Source organism: Pieris brassicae, chromosome 8 (assembly GCF_905147105.1).
Source record: "Pieris brassicae chromosome 8, ilPieBrab1.1, whole genome shotgun sequence".
Lineage (NCBI taxonomy): Eukaryota > Metazoa > Arthropoda > Insecta > Lepidoptera > Pieridae > Pieris > Pieris brassicae.
In genome coordinates this window covers 1311205-1332583 of record NC_059672.1, presented here as the reverse complement: position 1 = coordinate 1332583, position 21379 = coordinate 1311205, and the positions used below count along the sequence as shown (strand labels likewise).

Here is a 21379-nt window from a genome sequence, read left to right as displayed (position 1 = left end):
GCAGAAAGCTCGCCTGATGTTAAGTCATTCCGACACGATGAAATATAATATTGACTATAATGATATGACTCATAATGTAATTGTAACTTCTACCTTTTAAGACAAATTTGCAAATTTGTGTGGCAGAATATGCAAACGTTAGATACAGATTTTGTATAATATTCTTGCAAATAATGGTTTGGTCCTTCCACCTTCTAAGTTATCTTCCTCTTTTTCGTTTGCCTTGCTGGTACCCAGTTTAGTACTTTATTGCTCCACTTTTCTTTTCCTCTTGCCATGTGTCCCGCCCATTTCCACTTAAGTTCAGTTTTTTTTTTATTTTAAGCCTTAAATTATTTCACGATCCAGTATGTGTTAGTAAATATTTGAAACAGTTAGTATGTTACCCTCTCCGGTAAAGGCAGGCGGCCAAGGCTTGCCATCTTTCTATATCTCGACCTATTTGCATCCATTGAGGACCCGAGATTTATTTGATGTCATCATCCTATCGAGCGTAAGGTGCCTCTGCACCTGTACCATTTGCCTGGTGAGCCTCTCCATGTAGTTACTACTTTCGTCCACTACGACCTTACAGCAAGTTCCACATTTTTTATTATTAAATCTTAATAACATTGTTAGTGTATTAAGATATACGTATTTAGTAGTAACCTATTAGTAACACTGGTCTACTACGTATTAACTCAAAAGCTGCGTTTAGATAATTTATTTCCTCTGGAAGCATTATCTTATGTACAAGCTTTGGTATAAATCCATGCAATTACTATTCAAATTGTTACCGTACGATCGTTATTTTTTACGACGTAAGTCATTCCATGGACCTTAAAAAAATGGTCGTAAAAGTAAGTTTATATTGGCTCTATGTATTTGTTAATAAATACGTTAACACTCCGACCGAAAAGGAAAACATTAAGAAAACCGGCATGCCTCTGTGTTCAGACCCACGCTTAGGCTTCAGGTGGATGAAAGACTTATATATGAGCCCTTTTGTTATTTTTCACCTGCTCTGCGGCGAACCCAGCTACTTGTTTGTCCAAGTGAGGTGAGACGGGGCAAACTTTTCCACACAACTAACATCCCATACCAAAACCCGTCCCATCCGGCCGCTTGCCATCGTCTCTTGCAATTTTAAAAATTAGTTAAAAATAGTTTATTATTGTATAGAACACAATGGGCAGGAGGCTCACCTGATGTTATGTGATACCGCTCATGATACATGCCAAAGGACACGCAAGTGCGACACTGGCCTTTTAAGAATTGGTACGCTCTTTTCTTGATGGTCCCTTATATCGTATCAATTCAGAACTATTTACCACCCATGGACACACTCAATGCCAGAAATCTCGCTAGTGCGTTACAGGCCTTTTAGAAATTGATACGCTCTTTTCTTGATGGTCCCTTATATCGTATCAATTCAGGACTATTTACCGCCCATGGACACACTCAATGCCAGAAATCTCGCTAGTGCGTTACAGGCCTTTTAGAAATTGATACGCTCTTTCTTGAAGGGACCTAATATCGTATGGTTTTGGAAATATCTACCGCCCATAAACACACCCAATGCCAATGGCTTGCGACTGATGTTGTTAGAATTGTTACGCCCCTAAGTCGAATTGGTTCGGAAATACTTCAGTGACCAAACTAAAGGTCGTGTGTTTAAACCCTGTGCAAGCTTTCTATTTATCTATGTGAAGTAAATATAGAGGACACGAAATCTGGTTACATATTACGTAGTTACTTATGTAGAGAAATAATCTCAGAAAAGGACAAAAGAAAATTCGTTATGTAATATATACGTTGTTCTGTTTCTTTTTCCTATGTAAATAAGATTTATATGTGCCATTGAATACATTGTTCGGTGATGTCATGCAGCCTTTCATGGAAAATTCGGTCATTCGTAAGGCTTCTAAGCGTGGGCGTTAAGAAAGTTATTTTCCTTTTAGGAAATGAGATTTTATATTTTATCTTTGGATATATTTGACCCAGTTTTTAGTAAGTAATCTTTTATAGCTAATATATATTATATTAACCAAATTTCTCCGAATCGGCTAGATGAAATTTTATGATTCTTTGCGTTTGATATGTCTCAGAGGTAATAGGAGGAAGCAGGTGGTTAATGGAAGAGAACGTCACAGTGCAGAGAGAAATGACGGGATTAAGAGGAGGTCTATGCCAAAAAGTATTATTATGTCTGAGAATAGGTCGTAAACTATTTTTACATCCCTAAATGATAAGTGTATGCAAACATTTATGCATGCTATATTTAGCTTCAGTTTTATATATTTGTTTTTTGTTATGCATAATTTGAGCTGTAACTAAATAAATTAGCACTATCTTTAAAAACAACGCCCAGTCAACTAGTAACAATTCTCACACGTATTTTGTCAACACGAAACATATCGATTGTCATAATATTCGCATCTTGCGTCAGGTTTGTCTGGGGGTTGTCTACGGCCTGGCCGCGACCTATATACAACCACCCCTTACGAGGGGTGGGGATGACGTCGACTGCTTACGCAACGCTTACAATGTCTATAGTCGAGAGTGATTTTCTGTTAGTAGTTGTTACTTTTAACCTTATTTCATTTACATATCCTCAATTTTCAATTCAAATACTGTTAGTATTTACTTATAGCTAAATGTTAGTCGTCTGTGGATATGAACCCCTCTTGGGTGATTTTTTTAATGAATATAGTCGCGAAATGATTACATTATATGTAACTGTATAGAAAATGGAAAGAAAGTATTTAGTATTGTACTATTGTAAACCAAATACAAGTTTCTACTATTCATTTAATAAATGTACCTATAGATTACCGAACATTGAATAATATATATTGTTTATTATTACAAAAAGTTGTTATAAACTTACCATTTAACGATAAGCCAAAGCGTACATTCACATCTTGTGGTGCCATCTATTATGTGGCTTTGGAAAGTAAAGAACTAAAGAAAACTGCTGAATATGCATTCATGGTTTAAGAGCGGAGAAAACTGGCACAGATAAGATAAAGCCATAGACAACGTTAACATGTTTTTTTTTAAACATTTTTTGTAGACTTGTCAATCTGTTGGAAGATTCAATCATAACTCTATTCAAATTAAATTTAAATTATGGTTATCACATATAATAATATATGCTTAAAAGGTTTCAATAGAATAAAAAATAATTATAGGTGACAAGCTCAAATGTTAAGTGACACTGCCATCTGTCATGTTGTCATGGAGTTGACAGCGTGAAGGTGTAGTTCGCGCCTAAAATTGTCTCTGCTGTCTCGATAAATGACGTGATAATTATTGGAATTTATCGACATAATTGAAAATATAAGGTAGTTGTAATATAATAGAGTAATATAGGCTAACTAGCAGCCTCTGTAAACGAACACTTACTATCAGGTAAGCCTCCTGTCCGTTTGCCTTCTATTACATTTATTATTAAATACATTTAACTAAGTAATATCTAATTCGGGTGTGTTGTGTGAGGCCACGTACGTGAAGGTGTGCAGGTGTGCTCATGTTGCAGGTATTAGCGCTATGGATTTTCACAGTACTTCTACTGACTATATTTGTTCACTCATGTTATCAATATCAGAAAAGCGGTCGGCCTTATAAACATGTTATTGATAAAATCATATCATGTCAGCTAATAAGCTTCCTTACGCGGGATTGCTTCCAAAATAATAAAAAATATTTTTTTACAGTACAGTAATAGTTGCTAGTTGCTACAGATACCGGCAAACATCTTGAACAAATGTCCTTACCTGCGCAGAAGCGATTTTTAAATATCACGGGGGGGAGGCTGACGTGTCGATCGCGTGATTGGTAAATCAGTCGACGTTTGACTCCCGCGCTGTGCGACGATGCGCAAACTTTTTCCCACTCCCTCGTTTAATGCTCAAGAAGTTTGCCTGTATCTTTAAAAATAAAAAATCATAAAAAAAATTGTCCCTGTGGCAGTGTAATGCTGGCATTTCCTCGCTGTATTGCGCCAACTTAAATATTTAATTAGCTCCTGTGCAATTGAACCCTACTGTCCAAGTCTCTACTCTAGAGCAAGTTGAGACTAGTAGGGGGAGAGTATTAACTAAATACCTAAGTTCGTTAAGTTTTAATGCATATGTACCGCCATACAATATTTTATTTTCTATATTATTCGTATATATTTCCATAAACACTTATTTAATTATTGAATAAAAGTTACCAATAAAAACATTTTTTTTTTTGTAAATTTTATGTTCACCATAGTTGGTATTTAAAACAGATTGATTGTAACATATGTAGAATATATTCTCTATGTCAAATTGTATCATAAACAATACTAAAAGTATTATTATTTGCGTAAAATGAAACACAAAGCTTTCATCTCGTGTCAGATAAGAGTGACCTCTATTTTATTCTCATGCGTCACAATGATGCTTCAATGGATTTGATAATATTTACTATGTTTTGATTATACAAGATTTCGCCATATTTACTTGTAGACATGTAATATAGATATATACTACAACTAGCTGATCTGACGAACTTTGTTCCTCCTTTGAAGAAATAAATGAGCAGTTTAAAATCGATTCACTAATTTGTGATGTTTTGACTGATCAATTTTTAGTTTTTTCTTTTTGCTGCGTTTTTATATCACGTTTTATGTTACGTCCCACAGGATAAAAAGTATGTCCTGTGTTCGTCACCTAGTATTACTACTCATAAAACTGAATTCTATCACTCCTTTACTGTGCAAAATATCCTGCTATGGAATTTCTTATCGATATCAGATCAAGTCTTTAAATTCATTAAAAAATCTTCGTTTCGATCATTTTTCTTCTGCCTCGTAATTAGCCACTACTTATACATATTAATTGTTACTCAATTAACCTTTGGATTAGCTTTTTGTTCATACATATAACATATTATTATTTATATCTATTCTTTAGATTTTACTTTGTATAATTTTAGTTAGGTATATTTTATTTTGAGTTTTTTTGTTTGTTTATTAATTATGCATAATAACTTATGTATGTTGCTTTTTTATTTTATTTTTTCAGCTAAATTTGTTCGGCAGTTCTTAAGTTACAAATAGTGTTACTAAAACGACTTTCTTTTATATATGTCTGTGGAAATTTCGTATCTCATTAGTCCTCTTTCAATTTCAGGTGCTGGAGACGATTGTCTGCAAACCCGAGCCTCCAGAATCACCGCCGAAGAAAGTCAGGAGCGAAGACTTTGGCTGCGCCCTCTATTTAGACCCATACGCCCATCTACGGTACAGAACCGCCCAGACCTTCCGACCCTGGGGCAAAAGGGAGCCAGAACTCCTCCACCCAGAAAGGGTGGTCCGAGTAGCAGATTGCAGGAGGTTCGAACACGACTTCCAGCCAAATGTTGCCCTCAAACCGCTAACTCCGCCTATAGATGACGTGACTTCATCCACGTCACCACCCCCATCAGACCCAGAGCTCACTGCCCGATTGTTAGACGCAGAGGCGCGTTTAAACGAACGCGAACGAACCCTGGAAGAGAGGGAGGTAGAGCTCGCCAGGCGCGAGGCAAGGCTCGAGGAAAGGGAAAGAGAGTTAGAGAGGAGAGAACAACTCCTCGAAGATAAACCAGAGCCGAATTCCTCTCCGCCCAGAGATAGTGATCCGCCTTGTTGACCGATGCGGGTAATCACTCGGCTTGTGATGTGATGAACGCTTAGCGATGTCTAGAGTACAAAATGTTGAGGTGCTTAACGGTATCGTGTCTGTCGATGGTTAGAGCTGATCGTGGAACCATTTAAAGCTCTTGGATTTCTTGTAATTATATCCCTATAGCTACCAATAGCTTTAATTTTGAGCCGCGTTCGAGAGAACTTTCCATATAAAGACGTGGAACAACTATTGGTGGTTACAGTGCTGGCGCAGATTGTGTGCAATTGTAAGTTACATTGTGGTAATCAATAGTTATCTAAGTACGGCCCGACTGTTTAACACCGATTAATTCGGTAAATGCATAGTGAACTAGCCCCAAAACTGTTGTCTATGTGCCATTTTCCGGTATTATATACCTTCCCATATGCTTCAATACTCACATAATAAATAGAGCATAATTTATACATCGTTATTTTATATACAATTTTAAACCACATTAGTTTGTACATACTGCCAATTGTTTTCTCTAAATAACTCTGTAAGACCTCTATAATACCAAATAATGTATAATCCATTCAGTTTAACGATATACAATTCTTTTATAAGACATCCGCTTAATTGGTGCCCATAATGAAAACCATGGCGTAGATGACCATTATTTATTTGAAATGGCCAAAACAATTTACATTTAATTTGCACTATTGGTCAATTATTGTTAAAAGGGAAAACGAAAAATACTTGTCATGGTAAACACCATCGAAAGTATATGTATGACAAAATCATTCCGTCTCTTTTTATCTCTACATTAACAATTTGACAGAAAGAGACCAATAAGTTCATACTGATTTTATTAAGGTAGAAAAAATCCACTTATAACGGAGGTGGTGTGAAATGGAACTAAATTCTTCTTCAAATCATGTTTTCGTATGAGGGGCCTATCTAATGTCATGGAGCCAATAAAGTCTGGAACTGTTTGTACTATGAACTCTTTGAACGAACCAAAATTTAAAACCACATTCATTACCAGAGACAAGATGTGAAGACTAACAGCAGCGAGAATGGTACAAAATGGCTTCATAACTTGTCCAGTACCTGAACATGGCGTTTTGAAGGGTCCCTCAATTTCATAAAACATTAGTTTACATATTTTAAATCTAGGTTAAATCGGTCAATAGAGCATATAAAATCATATGAATTTCTTTAAGTTCATCTTTGGCTCACATTTTGGATCTGTGGCATGGCATGTGCCGACAAAATTTACATAAGGGTAAACCCGCATTCTACCTCATTGTATATAAATGCTAAATTAAGAAATTAAAATAAGCATTTTCGTTTAGAACAACAAAATTACGGGTATAACGACCAATTATAGTGAAATAGTTTCGCCATTGCGCTGTATGCATAGCTGGAACACGCATTCATTTTACTAGATTCGTTTTGACGTTGACAGTTAGTAACGTCGCGTAGTAATTGCAACTCGTTCGGACATAGAAACCGGAATATAAATAGGTGTCGTTATATTCGTTCTTTTTTTTTTTAATTTTATCGTAGTTCGGAGCAATAATTTGATAAACACTGCCTTAATGTAGGCATATTTTATACTTTTTTATTTATTTGCCAGTCTTGGTATCCCTTATCATCACAATGTGTGCATTTTACCTATTAATCACTTAGCCAGTAACTATGCATTTGTAAATAATGTTTCAAAACAGACGTTTCCGTCTGTTTCGTCGAACATTACATAGGTAGGCCCCATTAATACCAATAAGTACTTGGAGGCGAATCGCGGATATTGTTGTAAATCCAATTCTATATATATTCCTCTATGCCAAATGTACCTAAAATTTTATTTTTTTAAACAGTTTCTGTTTTGTTTTTAAACGTCCAAATAGTAAATTGCGGGCTTAGAATGTAAAACAAACATGTCTGTGGCCCATTAATAGACAAGCGTAAAGATCTGTCAATTCGTTTGGCCAATCAGCAAAAGCGCGCCTTTTTTTTTTTTTTTTTTTTTTTTTTAAAATAGGGGGCAAACGGGCAGGAGGCTCACCTGATGTTAAGTGATACCGCCGCCCATGGACACTCTCTATGCCAGAGGGCTCGCGAGTGCGTTGCCGGCCTTTTAAGAATTTGTACGCTCTTTTCTTGAAGGACCCTAAGTCGAATTGGTTCGGAAATACTTCAGTGGGCAGCTGGTTCCACATAGCGGTGGTGCGCGGCAAAAATTGCCTTGAGAAACGCTCAGTCGTGGAACGTCGGACGTCGAGGTGATACGGGTGGAATTTTGTATTTTGCCTCGACGTCCGATGCTGAAACTCAGCTGCAGGTATTAATCCGAACAACTCCTCTGAACACTCTCCATGGTAAATGCGGTAGAAGATGCAGAGTGACCCCACATCTCTACGCAACGCCAAAGGATCGAGCCGCTCGGAGAGGGATTGGTCATCGACGATTCGAACCGCTCTTCGTTGGATACGGTCAAGTGGAAGGAGCTGGTACTGGGGAGCCCCCGCCCAGAGGTGAGAACAGTATTCCATGTGGGGCCGTATTTGCGCTTTATAGAGTTGCAGGCGGTGGCCCGGAGTGAAGTACCGTCTCGCCTTGCTGAGCACACCAAGCTTTTTGGAGGCTAATTTAGCCTTTCCCTCCAAATGACCGCGAAACTGAACGTCGTTCGATATGTCAACGCCAAGTATTCCGATGCTGGCTGTGGCTTCAAGAAGAGTGTTTTCGAAAAGAGGAGTAGCGACAAAGGGTATTTTTTTCGCGGAAAACGCGCAAACTTGTGTCTTCTTGGGGTTAAATTGGACTAGGTTTAGTCTACCCCAGTCCGAGACTCCACGTAAAAGAGTTTCGACTTCAGACACAAGTTTGTTCCGGTACTCATCGACAACTGCCCGAGAAATACCTGCCCGGCCAGTGTAAAGAGTATCCCCAGTGCTGTCGTCCGCATAGCAATGAATGTTGCTAAGTTGCAACATGTCATTGATATGCAGAAGAAACAGGGTCGGGGACAGAACACAGCCTTGTGGGACCCCAGCATTCACGGGTTTAAGGTCGGAACATGCTCCGTCGACGACGACCTTGATGCTCCGATCGGCTAGAAAGCAGGAGATCCAGTCGCATAATTTCTCAGGAAGCCCGTAGGCTGGTAGCTTCGAGAGCAGTGCTTTGTGCCACACCCGATCGAAGGCTTTCGCTATGTCCAAACTAACCGCTAGTGCCTCCCCCTTGGACTCAATTGCCTCTGCCCATCTATGAGTAAGGTATACTAGAAGGTCGCCAGCTGAACGACCACGACGAAAGCCGTACTGATAATCGCTAATCAGCTGGTGGCCCTCTAGATAACTCAAGAGCTGGCCATTAATAATGGATTCCATTATTTTGGAGAACAAGGAGGTTATTGCGATTGGGCGATAGTTGGATGGATCAGTGCGATCGCCTTTTTTAGGGATCGGATGTATCGAAGCGGTCTTCCAGCACTTCGGGACAGTGCCGAGCGAGTACAGGTACCGGAAAAGGCGCGTCAGGACCGGAGCCAACTCAGGAGCACATGTACGCAGCACAATTGGAGGGATACCATCCGGCCCGCTCGACTTATGAATGTCCAAGGAAGATAGTGCTCTCCGAACAGCACGTTGCTGGAATGTGATTTCCGGCATTGAGTTATCACACCGCGAAATCGCCGGTGGTGATCTCCCCCGGTCATCCAAAGTCGAGTTGGACGCAAAGAGACAGCCCAAGAGGTCGGCCTTCTCCTTCGCAGTGTGGGCGAGCGAGTCATCCTCTCTGTGCAGCGGTGGTATCGATGGCTGACAAAAATTCCCTTGTACAGCTTTGGCGAGAGACCAGAAGGCTCGAGTCCCAGAAGGGAGTTGGGCCAATCTCTCGCCAAATCTGGCGATGTGCTCTGACTTTGCCTTAGCGATTTCCCGTTTGAAGGACCTGGAGGCTGAGTTATATGCTTTTTTATGTTCGCTGGTATTGGCATCACGAGATATCGCCGCCTCCGCCCATGCATTAAAGCATTCTCGCTTTCGACGCGATGCCGCCTTGCAAGAACGCTTAAACCAGGGCTGTGACCTGCTACCGATCGGCACCGCAGAGAATGGAATAAAAAGTTCCATGCCCTGCAGAACCACTTCGGCGACAGAGGCAGCGACGGAATCTGGAGCTTCCGACGAAAAGCACATAGGCCCCCAAGGGTAGGACGCAAAGAAAGACCGCATCCCATCCCAATCTGCTGACCGATAGTGCCAAATACGACGACAACCCGAAAAACGGGGCCGAGGAGGGCGCGTAGTAGGCACAGTACTCCGGACCACACAATGATCCGATGAACCCAATGGCGGGTCAACAGAGACTTGATAGGTCTCCGGATGTGAGGTCAGCAGAAGGTCCAACAAAGAGGGTTTATGACCATCCACATCTGGTATTCGCGTAATCGCAGGGACCATTTGTGACAGGTCGTAAGCTAAAGCAAAGTCGTGAAAGGATCTTCCCGCGTGATCGGTGGTTTCCGAACCGAGCCAATCGGCATGGTGAGCGTTAAAATCGCCAAGTATCACGATTTCAGCGGTAGGAACCCCTTCGAGCAGGGAATCTGTAGCCATTTGGATGTGCTCAATGAGTCGCTCAGTTTCGGTATTTCCGCTATGGGACCTATACAGGCATGCGTAGAATCGCGGATGGTCATCGCAGTCTACGCGCAGCCAGAGGCTAGATAGGTCCCTTCCTTCAAGCGACCCGAGGCGACGAGAACAGATATCCTCTCTGACGTACACGCAAACTCCCGCCCGCGGCACAAATGAATGTTCCAATTTGTACCCCGGGTAGGAGAGGTAGGAAGTATCAGCCGGGAAGGATATCTGAGTCTCAGTAAGGAAGAATAAGGCCGGCTTCGCAGTTTCGAGGTGAAAGTGAACCGCGTTAAGATTAGAGTTGAGCCCCCTAACATTGGTAAAGTCCACTGAGAGCGTGGAAGGGGATGCCTTCGGTAAATTCTTCCGTTTGCCCCGAGATCGAAACTTATAGTTTTTTGAGCAGTTTTTGCCCACCCCAGAATACGAAGGGCAGCCTGTGCATCCACCACCGAATACTGATTGTTCCGATGATGGACGCTCAGAGGGGGATTCTCCACAGCGGAAACGTGTGGTACCCCCCTGGGGTAATCTCTGTTTAAACTGCATCTTCATATTCTGGGGGAGGGGGGAATTGATGGGCTCCGGGAGTCTCACTCACCGCACGAAACGCGAGTACAATAAGATGAACCTATTGCATCACTTCACGCCATGTCATTATTCCAACTTAGCGCTGCTGTCACTATATTAAGCGGCTTGAATAATATTGAATCCGTCAGCGCTCGTTCTCTACGGATAAGCGGGGTGAAATCCAGCGCTAATTGCTGTCTAGATTTGGCAACACTTTTCGTTTTACATTCCCCTATATTTAAAATGTTACAAGATGATAATTTGGACATAAACATCACATTTACATTCATGTTAGTGAAAACTATGCCGAGCATAGTGAAATATAATTTCACAAATTTTGGCAAAGCTCAAATTGTTCATATGTTTTGTGTTTAATTCCTTAAAATTGTAATATGTGCTATGTTAAATTAGTTATTAATTCGGTTTTAGATTAAGAGGTATCTCTAGTCAGAGACTTTTCGAGAAAATTACCATTTACTTTTTTTTAGTAAATTTACATACCACAGACGAGTGTAATAACTTATTTTAATTAGATTAAACGTGAAAATTGGATATAAGGACTGCAATGTCAATATGACAGTCGAATTTAGGGATGTCCCTTGTGTCATTATATCCGGTTTTGATATGTATTAATAGTGTATGGAAACTTTTCTGTCAGTACCGATTGTTGGATATATTTTTGGTGCTACGATGTTTTGGCTTGGCTAATCTAGTATCTAATTATTGTAAATATAATAAATATAATTTTAGTATTTATTGGCTACTACTGAATTATATTTTTTGTTTTATGGCTTAGCCATTTGGGAGTCATTGTTAAATTTGCGACTTAACACTAGAAATAAAAAAGTGACATTGTTACGCTGCGTTATAAAAATCGATTTAAACAAATGTTCGAGCTATATTATAAAGAAAGAAGTATAAATTGTGTGATTTTGTCAGCCATATGAAATTCGTTTTAATATTTTAAAGATTTTACTAAATTTCGATTGTCGCCACTAGGTGGCGCTGTATTAAATTTCTTGTACAGGTTTGAAATGTTTAGGTTTTTCATAGGCTGTTATAAATATGTTATTGCTTTAAATCGTTATTGTATCGATGGAAAAGTTTCGACTCTCTCACTGTCAATCAAAATGGTGCTAGCTGCATTTCTATTAATAATATAAATGTTTTAGAAATATTATTTCTAAATGTACCGGTATTAGTACTGATACTCAATATATACAACTTCAATATATATTAATTAAAATAAATCACGTACGCAATTTTTTTTTATTAAAAATAATTTAAGTATATGTTTTAATTCCTAACAATAGGAACCTATTTACTTTACACAGACTAAAAATAAAATCATTTTAACATGAAATTTTATGACCAAGGAGTTTCCATTATTATATGGATATGAGGCGTGTATATCTATACTCTATACTCTGTCATATTTCAGTTTTGGCGCCATTCATACTATACATTGACAACTATATCCAATAAGTACAATTGAGCATCAGTTATCAAAATATTGCATTATTTTTTACGAAATGGGCCTACATCATTGTAAACTCCACGGGTTGTATTCATATAAAATTTAGACAGTGAGAGAGTTATGTAAATATTTTTATTTTGTAAGTACAGTAAAAGGAAGGATTGTCAGACTGTTGGACACTTAAATACTAGTTAAGGCGTTGCTTATTTATATATAAGAATTCAATTAATTAATCTTTGTATTCAAGAGGTAAAAATGAGCAACGCAGTAACTTGCCAGGGTGTTACGTACTCCTGTGATCTCAATGTATGATTGTTAAATACATGTACTCTTCAAAATGCTACCACTACAGTCGCAAAATAAAGTATTTAAAGTTATTTACTGTTTTATTACAAATGTCTTGCAAAATTAAAAGGACCTGACATAGATGGCGCGAGTTGTCATCGTATTTTAAAAATACATTGTAAGTACTAGCATAGTATTGACGTGTGATAATTTGTTTACTTCAATAAGAAATATTACTTTCTGATGTCTAGTTTGATTTTCCATACAATATCTTTAATTAACTACTTAGACGAATGAATTTTTTTATAAACGCTCCATGTGTGATTTTACTTATCATTTAAATACTAATGTAGAATACGTGTAAATTTTGTTATAAAAATAAAATAAATCAGTGGCGCTACAGCCTTTTTAGGTCTGAGCCTCAGATTTCTGTATCTGTTTTATGATCATTTGTCAATGTAATATGAAAGTAGAATCAGCCTCCTGCGCCTGTCACACACGCCGTCGACATTTTGGGTCTCAGGTAAGCCGGTTTCCTCACGATGTTTTCCTTCACTGTTTGAGCGAATATTAAATGCGCATGGTCCGTTAGTGAGCAACTAGGCAAACCTTGCTCGTAAATTTTGTAGTACCAGTAAAGTCAATATATACAAGACTTAGAGCACTTTCATGAGTGAAATGATCGAATTTGCTATCTTATAGCTAATATGCCTACTAATAATATGCTTTGTTACTGTCTGTATTGTCTATGCTGAAAAAGACTGAACGATATGTCAATCACTTGCTTCTTGAAACTTAAATTCTTAATGTTGAATAAAACTAATATTATTCTAGATTTGTCTTTTTTATATTTAGCGCCATCTATTTTATATTTTTCAAATTACAGCAAAGTTGTTTTATCATACCACATATAATATGATATTATTAACACAATTCACAGAGGGCGCTGAGAAGAGTTAACAATTAGTTATGTTTTCGATTATATTTCTATAAACCAAGGTAATTAGACCAAAATATTTAATATAATATTATTTGTTTTATATGCCTTTGTTCCACACAGAAAAGGACGACTTTATGTCATAAATAAACTCCAAGTCCAGAAGGTAGTTTATGAAATACTCAAATTAAATCAAAACAATACACATCAAACGAACTACGAAGTCGCTCGACTCTCGAGACTCACTAGACGCTTGATAAACGGGTAAGGCAAGGTCATCGAATATGCCTACTGCAGACGGATTTAATATTTAAATTAACTTTACACATACAAAATGTTATTACCAAGAACACAAAACATTATTTGATAGCATAAAGTGCAGTAAGTTTGAAGAAATTATGTTTAAATTATATTCTTCATATGTGTCTATTTCGTTTCTAATAAGATATATGTTAAGAACTTTTTCAATCTATCGAATGCCTTTTATTGCATAACTTTATATACCTTTATCAAACGGATTATTTTATTATTGAAGGGAAAATAGATAAGAATAAGATTATTGTAATCAATTACGTAAATAAGTATATATTTGTTCGTAGTTATAAGATCGATTTAGTTACGACATACGGACTCGATGATAGGTAGTTGGTGGCGGTACAAAGGTCGTACAACTCCGTGACGACATAGCTTTGAGTTACATTACGGCACATAGTGTCAAAGTGCATATTATGTATCTATCTTCCTTCTCCCAATCACAGGGATTAATTTCCCGTAAACATAAAACTTAAATCACTTATTGCATCGTTATAAAACAAGTCATCGGTCTCTTCATCATAGTTTAAACAGACTTATATAGAGACAAAAGATTTTTATGTATAAGATGTAAATCTCAAAATTGTATTCTCTCTAAAGTCTCAAATGAATGTCAAAACAATCTATGGCCACCCATCCTCGTCTTGTCTAAAAAATAGAGTGGCGTAGAGTTTATTGCCAGTTCTTCTCTTCCGTTCTACGCCCTTGATTTGAGAACTAGTAGTAAATGTAAAATTAGAAGCATTTAATATGTAATTCTGACGTTCAATAGTGTTACATTGTGTTGCCTAAAATTTTGAATTTTAATATTATTAAGTAGTAAATGTAAATTAACAATTAATTCAACTTCTTTCCTGACGTTCATAAGTGTACCCATTTACCTATATGCATAATGTTATTATGAGTTTGAGTTTAAATTTGCTTTTGAAGTTATATAACAGATCAAGAAAGAGATAAATAATTCATAAAGATTACTACTATTTCCCGCGAAAAATAATTTTATTGAGATTATCGTTTACAACCTACGTTTTCCTTTTATAATCTTTGTACTAAGGTACTATGGTGAATAATTGTTTGCTGTTATGCATTAGGTATTTGCCAATACGTTCCTTCCCTATTTTTTTCCTCGTTGGTGGTATTATTTACCAGTTGTAGCTTCCCCATGACACAACATTTATGCTAAACATTTTAAAACAGGAATAATCGGTCGCCTTGGTACATGTAATAGACAACTAAGAAGTCGTATGATGCACAGAACATGTCTGCAACTGCAACTCATGATGTATTAGAACTACTGTTCCGTGTTTATCTTTTTAATATAGTTTTCATAATAAATTGATGAGATAATTTATATCCAAAGAAATTTTCCAAACTTTTATAGTAACCGACTTAATCAGAAGGCGATAACTTTCACTCGAAATGCTGGTGAAACTAAATAAGATATTAAGTATGATAAATTAACAATATGTTTACATTATTGTCAGCCAATCTCCGTGGATAAATGATTTGAATTTGCATTCATGTGTATATGTATTACATAGTATCTTTTATCTAGCGTCCTCAATTTACGCTTGACCTCTTGGCTCTTGACAAAGACAATAAACATTCAGAGAATCATGTTTTAAACAACTACTACGCTAATCGTAGTTCTTAGTTCATCTAATGTAATTGAGGTAAAATATTTAGTTTCTATCATATTCGACTATGGTTTATTTATTGTATTGTAATTTATTAAACATGTACATTATTCAAGTATAAGTCTAAACTTTGCCCTCAAATGTTGCATCATCATCGCGAACGATTCTACAGTAACACAATGTCAAAATAAAATAAAGTTTCAATATATAAAATTTAATAATTAAAAACATCTCAATAGTATCATAGATCCATTTTATACAAAAATGGAATGATTATTCAATACATTTGATTATATAAATATTGCATTGTAATAACAATTATTTACATTAAATGCCTTGTGCCCGAACCGTAACCCAGATTTTTGTGTTATTACCGGTAGGAACCGGTTTAAGATAATTTACAGCTTCGAGCGAATTGCGTCAATTCTTCCCGCGGCAGTGCGTTGCAAATCTGTCAATTTCATCGCGAGGCCCATGTTGCCTTGGATCTTGATTTTGCCCTGGAAAAATGCCTTCTGTGGATTCAGTTTTCCAGAGATTAGGTCGACGACGTCGTTGTCGTTGATCGTGAATGTGACGTCACATTTGTCCTTGCCATTGTATGACACTTTTCCCTTGCCCTCCTTGGCGTTGATCACCCAGTAGCCCTCTGCCCCTCCTGGACCCTTAACTTTGAAGCCATAGATACCTCGGACTTTTTCGATTAGTTTGTCCTCGTCATTCGCCATTGCATCTTCGAGAATCTTCATGTATTTGAATACCTTGAACTCCTCAGGGTTCTCGCAGATAGCTGCAACCTGGTTGGGTGCGGCATTTTGGAATCCCTTCCGATACATCGTGAGAACAACGGCTCCACCGATACCTAAATTGTGTTGTAGTGCGATACGGGCTCGTGGCACCTGTAGGAAAAACAATTTTTAGATATGGAATCATTTTAATCTTGGATCTTTTTAAGAATTGTTATAGCAAAACATTTTTTACTTCCAATCACAGAATAAGTTCAATGACGTAAAAATGTTAAAAAAAAAACTTTACTTTGTCATCATCAAATTGTAATTTTAGGCATGGTTTCAATATAGATAACAGAACAGTGAAATAGTTGTTACCTTCATATCTGTGACATTAAAAGTTTAATTGTCGTTTATAAATAACTGGACAAAAAGTACATTTAAGTATTAGCGCAGCAAAACAGCGTTATCAATTATATGTAATCAGTTACAGGAGCAATGTCCGAATGCACATGATCTTGTAAAACAATACATAACATATTTATATTAAGAGTTTGTAAATATTCAACTCTGGCAGCATTTGTATATTTTCTGATGAATTCCCATTATCTACATATTGTGTATTTTTTAGGTAAACATATACAACATAGATATTGTTACAAATATAAGACATCACATAATTCAGACTTTTTTTTGCCAATTTCACCTTATCTATGTGTATAAAAACAAACATTCAATATCAAGCTTTACAAGCAAAGCAACAGCACAATTGTGGGCCCCCCAATAGGGGTATACACTCTTTAACTGTGACCATGTAACATGTAGTGTTCTGTCAACCATCAACTATTTAACAACGAACCTGTCTCTCACCAGCCTCTCCACGCAGTTGCCATACTAATTCTGAACATTGAGCAAGTCCTGTTGCACCCAAAGGATGCCCCTTGGCTATCAAACCTCCACTTGGATTCACAACTACACGTCCACCATAAGTATTATCTCCGGCATCAATAAACTTGCCTGCCTCTCCTTCCCCACAGAGCTGGAGCCCTTCATATGTAATCAACTCGTTAGTAGCAAAGCAATCATGTAATTCAACTACATCTACTTGCATTGGAGAAATTCCAGTTTTAGAATACAAACGCTTTGCAGCTAGTGCAGTCATATCAGCTCCTGCTACCTTCATTAAACTGTTTTCTTTAAAAACAGCCTCAGTATCAGTGGCCATTTCCATGCCAATGATTTCAACAGCTTTGCTTTGTAACCCATACCGGATCACTGCATCCTCTGACATAAGTACTGCAGCTCCAGCACCATCACTGGTTGGACAACAAGCTAGTTTTGTAAGTGGTCCATAAATCTTTCTTGATTTTAAAACCTCTTCAACAGTGTAAACTCGGTTTCCTTGAGCACGAGGATTTTTGGCACCATGGCGGTGATTTTTAGCAGCAATTTTTGCTATATGTACTTCTGTACTGCCATACTTCTTCATGTGTTCTAAGCCAGCATTTCCAAAGTATTGTGCAGTGATAGGAGCTCCAGTTAAATCTGTGATTTCTGCCATTTTAAGGGTGTGTCTATCGATTGGATTAGTTCTATCATTGTATACACCTCCGCTTAGGGCGCCAGGTGTCATTTTTTCAAAACCTACAGCCAATACAATGTCAGAAATGCCGCCTTCGATTAGTTGCTTGGCTAGAAATAGTGCATTAGAACCAGTGGAGCAGTTATTATTCACATTGTAAATGGGAATACCAGTCATACCAATTTGATAGAGAACTCGTTGGCCACATGTAGAATCTCCGAAAACGTAACCGCAAACTGCTTGCTGCACATCCTCGTATTTAATACGAGCATCAGCCAAGGCGTCAATTACGGCCTCCTTACCAAAATCTGGGTAATCCTTATCCGCACTAGGTTTTACAAATTTTGTCATTCCGACACCAACTACGAACACTTTTTTACCCATTTTGGTATTTTATAATTACCTCGATTACTCAACGATGAACTGCGAACACCGCCGCCTAATTACGAAGTTGCACACAATCAAGAAACACTGCTTTATAGTTGTATCACAAGTCACTAATTTAGTATGTACTTAAATTATATTATACTGATAAATCTGAGTAAAAGAATATATGTATTATCTACTTTACTGATAATAATATACTAAATGAGTATTTTAATATACAATATCGCGTGAATGCGTTTGAACCAGGTCGGCAACAATCTCAAAATGAGCAAATGGCAAAATATTTAATTTAATTAATTTGATTAGCTGTTATTGACAAGTACAAATTTCATACATTTAACGTCATATGTCATTGCGAATAATTGTCAACCGTTAAGGTAGAATATTGACATGGATCACAATAGTTACCAGTAGTATAAATGCAATTCAATAATTGTATAATAAATTAGACATAGTCATATAATATATATAGACTACGTCTCATTCACAATCAAATACTAGTATTATTTTAAATATATACTTCAATATTGATCAATTAGCGGATAGCACAAAATTTTCGTTTTAATATACAAACTTTTTTTTTTTTTGAAATATGACTGGTTGTAAAATAAAACAATGAACAAATAATATCAAAAGACAACATTTTTAAAAACAAAAGATAAATTTGGCATATTATGTGATTTTCACTACCCAGTAAATTTTAGTAGATTCAAAATTGTAGTAACAAAATTTAAAGTTTTCTTGATAAAATTGCAATGACTCTGAATAAACAAAGAATACTCAGCGAGTTGGGCAGCGTAGTGAATCAGTTGCAAAGTGCAGATTGGTATTTAAATATTGTAGATATTTGTAGTATTTCTTTTTATATAAAAGGATGGTTAAAACTTGATTTTAAGCATGCGTTTAGCATTAAATTAAAATGAAATAAAATAATTGAAATGAACATTTGTCACATCAGTAGGCTTACTTGCATTTATTCACTATCTATAAAACCTTTAAAGCCTTCATGATTTCAGTGGTTGTATGGGAAAACTGTTTGGGACAACGCCTCAAATGAACAGCATGAATAATTCATTGCCTCAACAGGGTGGTCATGGATGTGGTTGCCATGCCGCGCCTTGTCATGGGTGTCATCAATACAGCCCATATTGTGGAGAGCCCTATTCAATGAATTCTGCACCACAACGTCCATATACGTGCATGGGACAATGCAACGCTCCTAAATTATATGCTGATACGTATAGCTATTTGAACAATAATCTTATGCAACCAATAGTTAAAGAAGTGTATAATGACCTTAATTCCCTTAGCCCTACAAACACTATTATGAACAATGAATTAGGTAGCAAAATGGGTATCATGCAACAAGGTCTTGTACATGGTTACGATCCAGCTCTGAATAAAACTAATGGTAACACCATGAATGCCTTTAATCCACACACATCGCAAATGCAATCGATGGGTGGAAATACACAAATGATCCCAAATACTCCATCTTCCGCAATTACGCCTAACCATCAGTATTTTGGGGGCATGGGACCTCAAATTGTAAATATGATTAATGGAGAATCAGTAAATAAACCAGTGCAACCTCAGAAAGGGCTGACGGGGCCAATGATAATTGATGCTCCACAGTCTCCTCACGGAATAGTTGGTGTAACTCCATTGACAGCACCCGTTAATGCTAACAGGTACGCTCAACATAAAGATCAGTTGAGGAATAATATAAATTCACAGCAGATGTATGCAGCGAATACTTCTAATTCAATAAAACAAACACCTTTGGATCAACCGTCGTATGGGCAACATACACAAGGCATGACAAAATTTAATCAAATATTTCCAGGAGTAATGCAAGGTCTAGGCGGTGACCTAGGTTTCGATCCTATGGCTATTGCTATTCAAATGAATCCAGCAAACCAACAACAAGTAGCCATGAATACAATGCAGAAGATGATGAATAATAACCAAAATATCTCAAAGATTCTAGAACCATCTGTTACATCGGAAGTTCACCCAAACACAATTCAGAATACAGGTCAGATAATACCCACACATCAAAACGCCGTGATCCCGTCACCGACCACGAACCTTCAGAAACCAATTTCAAACAACAATCAATCAGACACAAATCAGCAACAAGGTGATACACCAGTACAAAATCAACAATATATATATAAAACTCATCAGCAAGCTCAAGAAATGGTTGATCTGAGTACTGTTGGTCAAAATCTATCAACAATTCCAGAAGATCCCTCTATGAGGACTAATATAATGCCACCACAAATACCACAAAATAATCAACAAAGCGTAGTACTACCTATTATTAAAGAACCAATATTTCCAGTAGACACAACAAAACAAAAAATATACCACAATTTAAATGTGAAGAAGAACAATGAACCTGCGTATTTCAATACACTAGGGCAGCCCGTGGAAAAGTTACCTGCAAATATGTATCGTCCTGTATTGCCAAGTTTACCGCAAACTTTATCCCCTCAACCCATGAATGTTAATAGCAAGTATGCTAGAGTTAAGCCTACTGTGAGCAAAACTGCGCTTATGGGTGAAAAACCAACTGAAAAAACACCAAGCAGAAGTCAACTTCAGCAGATATATAAACAATTTAAGGGCTCACAATCTTACACAAAACAGAATGTGACGGAATCACCTGTAGATGCACCTACTCATTCTGAAAGGCATTTGAATATGAAGCAGGATACACGAATGCACAATATAATTCCTGTAGAAAGAGTCGGCGGCGACTCCGCTATTAGTGGACAGTTAAATCATATTGAGCCCGTGAGATACGATCACATCGGCGATGTTCCCGTACAAAATAAACCCAATCCAATAAAACCAGAAAAGGTATGTTTTGTTTACTTTACTTTTAATTATTATATTTATGTACTATAGTAATATTATAATATTAATATTTATTTTTTAGGATTTTGCGGGAAATAATCTTAAGGGCAGAAATGGCTTACAGGATATGGTTTATACTTCTTATCCAACATCCGCAGCTTGGACGTTTCATGGCGACGGCAAAACTGACGCACATTATCCTAGCCACCGTGGTCGCCGCTTCCATAGATATTAACTTGTGTTTGTATCATTTTTATAACAAGAGTTTGTGGTTTAATTTAAAGTTGTTTATGTAAGTTTGTTTAGTACTGTTGAAATATATTTTGAAACGCCATTAT

The 21379-nt window shown here is 37.2% G+C and overlaps 3 protein-coding genes across 3 annotated transcripts in view; 2 read left to right on the top strand and 1 right to left on the bottom strand.

Moving 5' to 3' along the window:
- Positions 1-7608, top strand: part of LOC123713016 (ski oncogene) — a 56671-nt gene extending 49063 nt beyond the window's left edge. Inside the window, exon 2 of the mRNA XM_045666483.1 lies at positions 5145-7608. Within this exon, the coding sequence (XP_045522439.1) occupies positions 5145-5645 (501 nt within the window). The 3' untranslated portion in view covers positions 5646-7608. The remainder of the gene's footprint in view (positions 1-5144) is intronic.
- A 7926-nt stretch (positions 7609-15534) lies between these two features.
- On the bottom strand, positions 15535-18455 carry LOC123713474 (sterol carrier protein 2). Its single transcript, XM_045667153.1, has 2 exons — positions 17067-18455; positions 15535-16378 (listed from the first exon to the last, which is right to left on the bottom strand). Exons 1-2 carry the CDS (start codon positions 18171-18173, stop codon positions 15878-15880), a joined length of 1608 nt encoding a protein of 535 aa, XP_045523109.1. The 5' UTR covers positions 18174-18455; the 3' UTR covers positions 15535-15877.
- A 369-nt stretch (positions 18456-18824) lies between these two features.
- On the top strand, positions 18825-21375 carry LOC123713473 (probable serine/threonine-protein kinase DDB_G0280133). Its single transcript, XM_045667152.1, has 3 exons — positions 18825-19002; positions 19193-21044; positions 21124-21375. The coding sequence occupies exons 1-3, from the start codon at positions 18932-18934 to the stop codon at positions 21274-21276; spliced, it is 2076 nt and encodes a 691-aa protein (XP_045523108.1). The 5' UTR covers positions 18825-18931; the 3' UTR covers positions 21277-21375.
- The last annotated feature ends 4 nt before the right edge of the window (positions 21376-21379 follow it).